Source organism: Siphateles boraxobius, unplaced genomic scaffold (genome assembly GCF_051911475.1).
Source record: "Siphateles boraxobius isolate OS27281-9 unplaced genomic scaffold, OSU_SipBor_1 109, whole genome shotgun sequence".
In the NCBI taxonomy this organism is placed as follows: Eukaryota; Metazoa; Chordata; class Actinopteri; order Cypriniformes; family Leuciscidae; genus Siphateles; species Siphateles boraxobius.
In genome coordinates this window covers 582174-592500 of record NW_027508710.1, presented here as the reverse complement: position 1 = coordinate 592500, position 10327 = coordinate 582174, and the positions used below count along the sequence as shown (strand labels likewise).

Sequence of the window (10327 nt, the reverse complement as noted above, 5' to 3'; positions counted from 1 at the left end):
TCCTCCCCGTCTCACATGGCTCCTCCTCCTTTCATGTGGCCCATCCTCTCGTGTGTCTCTTCCACATTTCACATGGCTCCTCCCCCTTTTGTGTGGCCCCTCCTCTCATGTGGCTCCTCCCCGTCTCACATGGCTCCTCCTCCTTTCATGTGGCCCATCCTCTCGTGTGGCTCTTCCTCCTCTTGTGTGTCTCCTCCCTCTCTCGTGTGGCTCCTCCCACAGGGCGGGGCTTATATTCTACCGAAAGGGCGTGCGCTCGCTGGATAAGAAGGGTAAAGAGATCATGTACAACCTGGAGGAGAAGGTCAACTTCTCTGTGTTCCCTTCGCTTCAGGGCGGCCCACACAATCATGCCATCGCTGGCGTCGCCGTGGCTCTCAAACAGGTACCATATATTTGTTCTATATTCTATATTTCTCTTCCACAGGGCTCGTACAAGGTGCTTGAATTTGACGTTTAGAAATATGAGTCCTGGAAAAAACCTGAAAACAGCCATATTTATGAAAAGTTAACTGAATTATTGAAAGACAATATATGTGAAATTAACAATCTTAAACAATCTTTTCACACAAAATCTACCCGTCTGATATAGATATAGAGGCATTTCACATGGTTATGAGTGTGATATTGCTCATAAATATCCAGTATTTGATACATCATTCATTTATTTGTGAGAATAAATCAGTTAAATCATAAGGAAAACGATATCTTTGTCTTAGTATCCTTTCAATGGTTAAAGTTACCGCAGTCATTGCATGTGCTGCACTTTATTTGTACCGTTTTGTTTTATTAGTTTATTTTTGTTGATCTGTTTACCTTTTTAGAATTTGAAAGATACTAAAGATATTGTTTGATAAGTGAGATCTCTGATTGAATTCTTTGAAAACCAAAAAGTTGCGCTTGAACAGTCCTGGAATTTCATTTTACAGTGTCTGTACGAACCCTGCTTGCAGTTTATTAACTGTTCATATTCTGAATTAATATCATTCTGTGTCTCCTATTCCGTCTCATGTTCTTCTGAACAATAGCTTGTGCACTTGGGAACTCATTTATGGGTTTTGATAATGGATGGCTCTTCGTTCGCTCTCTCTCCAGGCCACGACGCCCATGTTTCGTGAGTACATCGCTCAGGTTCTGAAGAACTCCAAGGCCATGGCCGACGCGCTGCTAAAGAAGGGCTTCACACTCGTCTCCGGTGGGTTTTTACACTGAAGTCGAGCTTCTCTTCCAGGGGTCTGAAAATGACTTGTTTATCTGACTGTGTGAAGACTCATCGATCAAAAAATCATGTTGAAAAAGCTCCAGTTCTTCTCTATATCAGTGTCAGTGTTTCTGAACTCCTAAAACTTCTACAACTCCATTGTAGTCTTGAGTTTCTTCCGGGAATGAACACTTCACAATATTCCTCATTATAATAATTAATGTGCAGTATAAAGGGGCGGGGCCTGGTGGAGTTAGTTATGGTTATGGTAAGGGGTGGGACATTTCCCAGACATGCTCAAAGTTCTCGACCAATCACAACACACTGCTCCAGCCGACCAATGAGAACACAGTGGTGTCAAATTTCACATTTTTGTTATACTGCTATATGTGCTCAACAGCGGATGAAGAAGAAGAAAACTAACTGATACAATAGGTGTCTTCGTACCTTCGGTTCTTGGCCACTATATATTAAAATGAGTTTGTTTTTATTAGTAATGTGAAATTGATCACTTAAAGTCCCCCTGTCAATAATTGTATCCCTTAAAACTCATCTTCAATCACCAAAATGACATATTTTAATGTTTTTTCCTTTAAAAAATGTCTTCATGCCTTAAAATATCTTGAATGTAACTCGACACCCTTGCCTCATTTAGTATTCGGAGTTCTATGAATATGCAAATGAGCCCCGCCTCCACTCACTCACTCACTCAGAGATCCACTGGTTGACGATCACACGTTGATCTGATTGGTTACAAGGTAGTTTGTGACGTCAGAAACACCAGCGATTTCAAAGCGTGTTTTTGAGACTGTCTTTGGTTCACTGCAGTTTTAAGCAGAAAATACTCAGCAATGCTGTCGACTTATGAACTTACACATGGTTTGTGTTAAAGCATATTAAAAACACCACATAGACACATAAACAACATTAAAAGCTGGATTTTCACCACGGGGGGACTGACTCATTTAGACTCTTCCACCTATAGCAAATGATTTCATTTATTTAGCCCTTTCCTCAGTTTAATAATTGTTTCTGATGTTTATTATTCACAATCTTCAGCTGCTAATTTCCTCATTATAAGCAGCAGCATTTCACAGAAACACTCTCTCAGTTCCAGGTGAAGCCAAATCACTTTTATTGAAGAATAAACCAGCAGAACGGATGTTTGACTGACTCTGTGTGAAGTGTTGAAGATTTTAATCGTGTTTAATTATGTGTTTGTGCGTTCGGGGCATGTGTGGTGAACATTAATGTTGTTCGTTCGGTGCGAACAGCCCTTCCTCCTGTGGTGAAAATCCAGCTTTTAATGTTGTTTATATGTCTATGTGGTGTTTTTAATCTGCTTTAATACAAATCATGTGTAAGTTCATAAGTCGACAGCATTGCTGAGTATTTTCTCCTTAAAACTGCAGTGAACCAAAGACAGTCTCAAAAACACGCTTTGAAATCGCTGGTGTTTCTGACGTCACAAACTACCTTGTAACCAATCAGATCAACGTCAACGAGTGGATCTCTGAGGGAGTGAGTGGAGGCGGGGCTCATTTGCATATTCATAGGACAGCGCATACTAAATGAGGCAAGGGTGTCGAGTTACATTCAAGATATTTTAAGGCGTGAAAAAAACGTCTAAATATGTCAATTTGGTGATCAAAGATGTTTTTAAGGGATAAAGTGAGAGAGTTTTAAGGGATAAAATTATTGACTACCGGGGGAATGTGTGAAATCAAGCCGTGAATCAGCTGTAGTTTTTTCCGACACATATGCAAAACTAATTGAATGGCTGTATGTTTCTCTACACAGCTGTTCGCTCTTTATATCATCACACATGTTGTGTTGCTTCAGTTCTGTGTCTAAAGCAGCTGCAAATCATTTTCACCTTGTTTAATATTGACAGACGACGATCCAACGGTCGTTACACTCATGACATCAAAACTGAATCAGTTTGCACTAACAAACTAAACATTTCGAGGTTCTCAGAAGCAGAAGTCGTCATGGTTTAGTGAACTTCTATAAAGTATAATGGAAACTACAAGATAGCATTTTTATGACTTTATAAAAGAGGAAAAAATATTGAGAGATCGATTACGTTGGTCAAAAGAGAGAAATATGTCAGATTTACACTCACACTGCAGCGTTAACTAGTCTTCTGTCATTTAATGCCAAGATATCACACAAAGTATAACGCTATAAATGGACTTTGCATTTTTTTACAAATGAAAAACCTTGCAAATCAAGTCTCCTATATAATAATTGAAGTAAAATGGGTAATGAAAAGTTGATTTTTTTTTAATGACTTAGTCTTTGCACAATGGCTTTTTAAACACTGGGTCGGTTCTTCCCCCTATGTCACGCTTGACCTTTCACCCTGATTACGTAATGTCACATAGCGCATCACAGCTCGTGCAAGACCAGCATTAGTGGTTAAAGTATATAAATGTTTATTTAGTTATAAATGTGCGCTGGTTTGTCTAGATCAGACTCTTATTCCTCGGCTGGATCGTGTCGAGACTTTGAAGCTGCACTGAAACTCACATTTGGACCTTCGACCCGTTGGACTCCATTGAAGTCACTATATTAATATTAATTCTGAAGTGAACTAATCCTTTAAGTGTCTATTGAAGCGACCCAAGAACTCTATTGACTGAGTGTTTGTGTTGTGCATGTTCAGGAGGAACCGATAATCATCTGGTTCTGGTGGATCTGAGGCCTCAGGGAATGGACGGAGCGCGTGCAGAACGAGTTCTGGAACTGGTGTCCATCACGGCCAACAAGAACACGTGTCCCGGAGACAAGAGCGCGCTCACGCCCGGCGGCCTTCGACTGGGTGAGAAACGCCACGCATGCTCAAATAAAGCACACACTAGCTGTGTTTACACTCAAAGTAACGGATTTAATATTGTTTAATATATAAATCATGTGCGTATAAAGCAGCGTTTCCATCCCATGTGTTCAAGAGAACCAAAGCCGTCACAAAATATCAGTAATAAAGACTGAAGTTTCAGCATTTGGGCCCTTTTTCCCTCCATCGTAAATGAGTGTGTGTCGAGCGTCAGACGAAACGCAATAAACGCTGTCATGTTCTGTAGCGTTCGGATGCTGGTGTTCGGGAACACACTCGTGTGTGTGAGACGCTTCTGGAGGGAATTAAACACAATCATTCTGATCACACGCTTCGAGAAACACCAAACCAACCTTAGAGATGCTGCGACGCCATTGGCCCACTGGTTACTCCAGTTATCCAATCACAGCTGATGCTGAGGGAAAAGTCACACCTCAAGGGATTTATTTTAAATGTTATGTGCATCTTGCTTTTTCCATATAGTGTTTTTTTGTGCGATTATAACAAAATTTACATGAAAATAGGTGGATGGAAACGATGTTATATGAAATTACACCAGTAACTACTTTCACATTAGAAGGTTAATTTGTGTTTCACAGACACTGTGACATCAAAATGGATCATTGTTTTAATAATCTTGAATCAAATTAACTTCGTCTTCTCACATCAAGGGATTTATTCAGTAGATGTGTTTCCATCATAGTTTATGCGCATGTCTTCTTATTGGATAAAAATAGTATCCATTTCAATTTAGTGCATGAGTTTTTTATGCGCATTTTTAAGATTTTATGGGTTGTTTTTTTGCAATATTCCAAAATTCACATAAAATTAGGTGTATGGAAACATAGCAATTGAGTGCATGAGTTTTTTATGCGCATTTGTAAGATTTTATGCGCATCTTGGCATTTTTTTTATGCAATATCCCAAAATTCACATAAAATATAGGTGTATGGAATTGAGTGCCGTAATTCATCTTCTGGTGTCCCAGGAACCCCTGCGCTCACGTCACGCCAGTTCAAGGAATCAGACTTTCATCAGGTTGTGGATTTCATAGATCAGGGCATCAAGATCGCTCTGGACGTGAAGACCAAGACCAGTGAGTAAACCACTGGAAACCACATGAGTAAACCATACAGTGATTATCGTGCTCTATTGACTGTTTGCCTGACAACATTACATTGTTTTTTTTTCTACATTAAAAGAAAAAATACATGCAGGAAAACAGCTTTCTGTTCTGAAATTTTCTCTTACATTAACCCTTGTGCATCAATTAAAAAAACTTACAAATATATCAAAATATCAAATATATATATACAAAAATATCCATGTCAAAAAACGGTCTTGGAAGCACAGACTTAAATTTGGTCTCATTTTAAAGACCCTTGGCAATAATTGTTGAAGTAAAAAAAAATTAATAAGTGAAACTGAAAAAAAGTTATATAGGTTTAAGTTTATAAAAATGATTTATGAACATTATTTTATATAAAATTCATATTTTATGAAATATGTTGTAACTCTAAACCCGCTAGAAAATCAAAGCCATAAATCTAAGTTATGTTCCCAATTTGAGGTTGATATCTTAAAAAATGAGCTTTCGGTGAGATTTAGCTTGGACGCAGTGACACATTTTCCCCATTAGATGCAGAAAAACTCACTGGGACAAACGGTGGTTGGGTTTGTGATTTTTCTCTCTCAAATATTACAAGCACACACACACACTTTTTAATTACACATATGCAAACCACACTCTGATATCCACACCAACACACCCACACAATTATCACTGCATAATTTATCCAATTGGCTCTATAATATACCGAAGCAGAAAACAGGGATAAAGCGAGTATTTGCTTTAAAGGCCAAACCTGAAAATATGACACAATCTGGTAAATTTTTTTTAAAAATTAAAATTTTGAAGCCAACAAAGATTGCATAGTTTTATAGTTAAATGGCCCTGGGATTAAAAATTGCAGTTTCAATGGGGACATTTTTGTCCAAAGGGTCCTGATATGAACTATTTAGTGTTATTAACGCAAAGATTTTTTAAAGGAAATGAAGGTGAAATAGTAAAATTCTAATAAAAATACACACCTGTGCCAAATTTTATGTTAGCATAAACACAGGCAAAGTGATCAAAAAAACAAAACTGATGAAGACAGAAATGTCCATAAGGATGCTCAAGGGTTAAATCAAATATAATGATCGATTCATCACATGTTATTTATATGTCTGTGGTGTTTTTAATATGCTTTAAAATTCCGATAAAAATAGACACCTGTGGATAAATGCATGCAGCTGGCATTAACACAGGCAAAATGATAAAAAATGAAAAAGACAATTTCCATAAGGAATGGTTAAAATTATTTATTTTTTTTATAGAAAAACTGTCTGATTTCAAGAGTTTCCTGCTGGAAGATGCAGAGACGGCATCTCGTATCGCTGATCTGCGTTCACGCGTCGAGGCTTTCGCCCGTCCGTTCCCGATGCCTGGATTCCACGACCATTAAACCGGGAGATCTGGGTAAAACGGAGCGGATCGAATCCCGTTAACACACACTTACGAAGAGGCCTGTTTTTCTTTATATTGTTTTTTTTTTTTTGTCTAGCTTTATGATCAATCACTACTTTATTAATCATTCACTGGAACTAAAAGTCTTAAATTGACTAGTAGTGCATGTAGGAAATCTCCCAATCCCATCAAACTGACTTGAATATGGAAGAGTGAAACACTCTGGACAGTATTTGACAATAGACAGTGTTTTGTTCCTTCGGGATGATGTTCGAAATCTTTATCTTCCATATCAAGTGAGGAACAAACAATTCTATAATAGACTAATGATGCTAAATGTTTACAGATTGTGATTCTCATTATTTTTCTTCTAAAAAGCTCAGAACAATTTTTTTACTCGAGTCTTAGTAGTTCTTCGGCCTATGGTAATGGAAGCTGTTTTTGTAAATGTACAGTAGTGTATGTAAAGACTGTGAACATCTGGAGTGTGTGTGTGTCGTTGTCGGATCTCATCCGAGCGTTTATGCCGCAGTTGTGAACAGATGATATTGATAAATACTTTCACGATGCACACGTCTACAATCTTCCACGTTCATTCTCCAGGATTCTGCCTGACAAACATTTTTATCACAACAAGATTCTTTGTAAATGGACAGATCTTTACAAATGATTTTCTAAAACGTCTAATCCCAATAAAATCAAGCCTGTAGAAAAATGCATCTCTTTTTGCTGATCGTGTGTGTGTGTGTGTGTGTGTGTGTGTGTGTGTGTGTGTGTGTGTGTGTGTGTGTGGGTGTGGGTGTGTGTGTGTGTGTGTGTGTGTGTGTGTGTGGGTGTGTGTGTGTGTGTGTGTGGGTGGGTGGAGATTATTGATCGACTCTGTTCTGATCACAGCAGTAGTTCTGGCCCGTCATCTTTAGTGGAATAATGTGTTTTGAGTCAGAAGATTATTCAGAAACATGCATTTAAAAATACATCTCGGAGTAAATATGACAGACTGAAAGAGCTGCTGCTTAATCAATGGATTAAAGTGAGCATTAAAACTCAGAACCTGTGGAGAGTTTGTTCACGTCAAGCAAACCCTAAAATCATAAGAAAGAAATAAGTAATTATATTTTGCATGTGAAGTTTACTTACAGATTTCAACACATAAACTCTTTAAATTAATTTAGTGTGGGATTTACTTTGAAACTGTTTTCACGCAAAAATTGCAAGTACATTTCACAAATAATAATGAAAACACTTTACAATAAGGTTTCATTTGTTAACATGAACTAACAATGAACAATTCTTCTACAGTATTTATTCATTTTAGTTAATTTCTACATTTACTAATACACTTTTTAATTCATAAGTTATATATGTTAACATTAGTTAATGCATTGTGTAAAAACAATGAACAATTGTATTTTTATGAACTAACATTGATAAATAACATTAATAAAGTTTTTTTTTAACCAAATATGGCATAATTGGTATCATAGTTCTCTGTATGACTGAATGAATCTATAATAAAATAATAATAATAATAACCAAAAGCTATTGGTCATTTTGGAATTTCATTATTAATTTGACCACATGGTGGCGGTGTCTTGAAACTTTGAGTAACTTCAGGGCATAGTGCTGATTACACATAATGTGTTCGTAAAAAAATATATTTTACAACTAAATTCAAAATTGTCAATGCCCAAAATTCGCCTCGGTATGCTGCAATGTTTGGGCAAATCGTTATATAAGCAAAAAAAAGCAATTTTTCCATTACTCCTGACCAGTAGGTGGCGCTATGCCGAAACACTGCAAGTATCCTAAGGTCATGATTGTGATGACATATACCAAGTTTCACCTCAATACGCTAAAGCGTTGCGGAGATATAGCCTTACGTCCATTTTTACGTTCTCTTCCTCAAATTAATTCGTGCATTATTCAAAAATGGTTCCGTTTATTAAAAAGCCAGCATGGTCTAAAAATGTCGTGAGCTAATTTTGCTGAAAATCAGATAAAACCGTTTAGGATGAGTTCGGGAAAAATCAAGATGGCGGATACATTTTCAGAGGTTGCAATCGAATCTTGAGTCAAGGAATCAGAAGAAAAAATAATTTCTTTCTAGCCCTTATGGATCAAAAATTATTAGCATAAACCACAGTGCAACTTTGAACAGTTGGTGGCGCTAGAGGGATCGAGTTAGAGACTCCAAAATTGCGGTGGTTCATGTTCAGACTGTCCTCTATCTGTGTGCCAAATTTAATTGTTTTCCCGCAAGTGTTTCTACTGGCTGCCATGTTTACTCTCAATCTGCGAACAAACGCATCATGAGTGAATCCCGCTGTCATCGGTTCGCGCCATTGGTCCGTGTCGGAGTGTGTGTTTGCGTTGTGATCTCGGAGATGAGCTGAGGTGTTCGGGAATCCTCTCTCCCTCCTTCTCCTCCTTCAGGCACAGACAGGCACTAATTTGACAATAAATCAGCGAGGGACTGATATACGACAGCGGTTGCAATTAATTGCGCGCGTTTATTTGGAGTGGCACGTCTGCGTTTGAACGCGTGTCATAATTAAAGCCCTGCAGGACCGTGATGTGGCGTTACGGAGTCGATGGCTTAAGTGGCGTTTTAGAGTCCCATTTAAACTCCAAACAATGGCTAATGTGCTGTAATCATCTCATAATAAAGTGTAAGTGTCTGTTATAGAGCAATAACAGTCCCGTGGAGAGATGAGGAAGAAGCTTCACTCATCAGTCAAGAGCCTGACAGACCCCAAGAAGAAGAACAGAACACACACACACACACTGCATTACTGTACTTACAGGAATAGTTCAGCTAGAAATTAATATTTGTTTAGCGTCCCTCATTACTTTTGAAAAGTGTCCATCAGTGCCAGTTAATGCGGGTTTGAAACATGAACGTTTGTTTCTGCCGTGTACAGAATAAAACACTAAAAAAGGAATTTCATTCTTTCATTTTCGATCATTTTGGGGTTTTTTGGTATCATATGAGCTAAATTTTTATCAGTCATTTTGCTTCATTCATCAGTTCAGTCTGTCTCTAAAGCTAATGGAAACAAGTTTACCTTTAATATTAAGTCGGCATGAAAATCAAGTCTTTTCTTCTCTATTGTGCCGTATATATCAGAGTGAAACGCTTCTGGAACAAGAACAAAAGTGGGCGGGGCTTGATTGTGTCTGTGAGGAATTGATTGAATGGTGGTTTGCAATTGGCTGATCTCATGTGAGTGACAGGTTTCCCCGTCCTCGTCATCAGAGAAGAGAAGAGATGCTGCAAGAGGAACTTATTCTGATTCAACATTATTAGCACAATAATGATGTGCACCAATAAATCATTTAGAATAAGCACTAATATTTCTTGAAAAAGTTGATTTCACGGTGACATTAAGTACAATTTAATATGGGAACTTCTTTGCTTTCACTGAAGTTTGCTTTTGTCTTGATACTTTTTATATTCTGCCTCAGGTCTGTGTACATTTCACAGCCATGCAAACACACAATTGTGTTTGTTTACACCTGAGCTGAACAAACGCACACATACACACACATATGTCTGGTGAACAGATTTTCACACTGAAGTCTCAGCTGTGACCAACAGCTCGAGGAAGCTGTTCTCACTTCACACTCTCAAACACACACTCACATTCACTCACAAATATACACACACAAACACTTACTCACTGATACACACTCACAAACACACCCACTGACATTCACTCACACACACACACACACACAGGTGTGATGCAGAACACGGAGCTGAAGGCCAGAACTGATT

General features: G+C 38.0%; 1 protein-coding gene across 1 annotated transcript in view; it reads left to right on the top strand.

The window, feature by feature from the left end:
- LOC143756955 (serine hydroxymethyltransferase, mitochondrial-like) overlaps nucleotides 1–7264 on the top strand; it is a 12577-nt gene extending 5313 nt beyond the window's left edge. The window contains exons 3-7 of the mRNA XM_077247849.1: nucleotides 223–385; nucleotides 1096–1195; nucleotides 3870–4025; nucleotides 5029–5136; nucleotides 6420–7264. Of these exons, the coding sequence (XP_077103964.1) occupies nucleotides 223–385; nucleotides 1096–1195; nucleotides 3870–4025; nucleotides 5029–5136; nucleotides 6420–6547 (655 nt within the window). The 3' untranslated portion in view covers nucleotides 6548–7264. The remainder of the gene's footprint in view (nucleotides 1–222; nucleotides 386–1095; nucleotides 1196–3869; nucleotides 4026–5028; nucleotides 5137–6419) is intronic.
- The last annotated feature ends 3063 nt before the right edge of the window (nucleotides 7265–10327 follow it).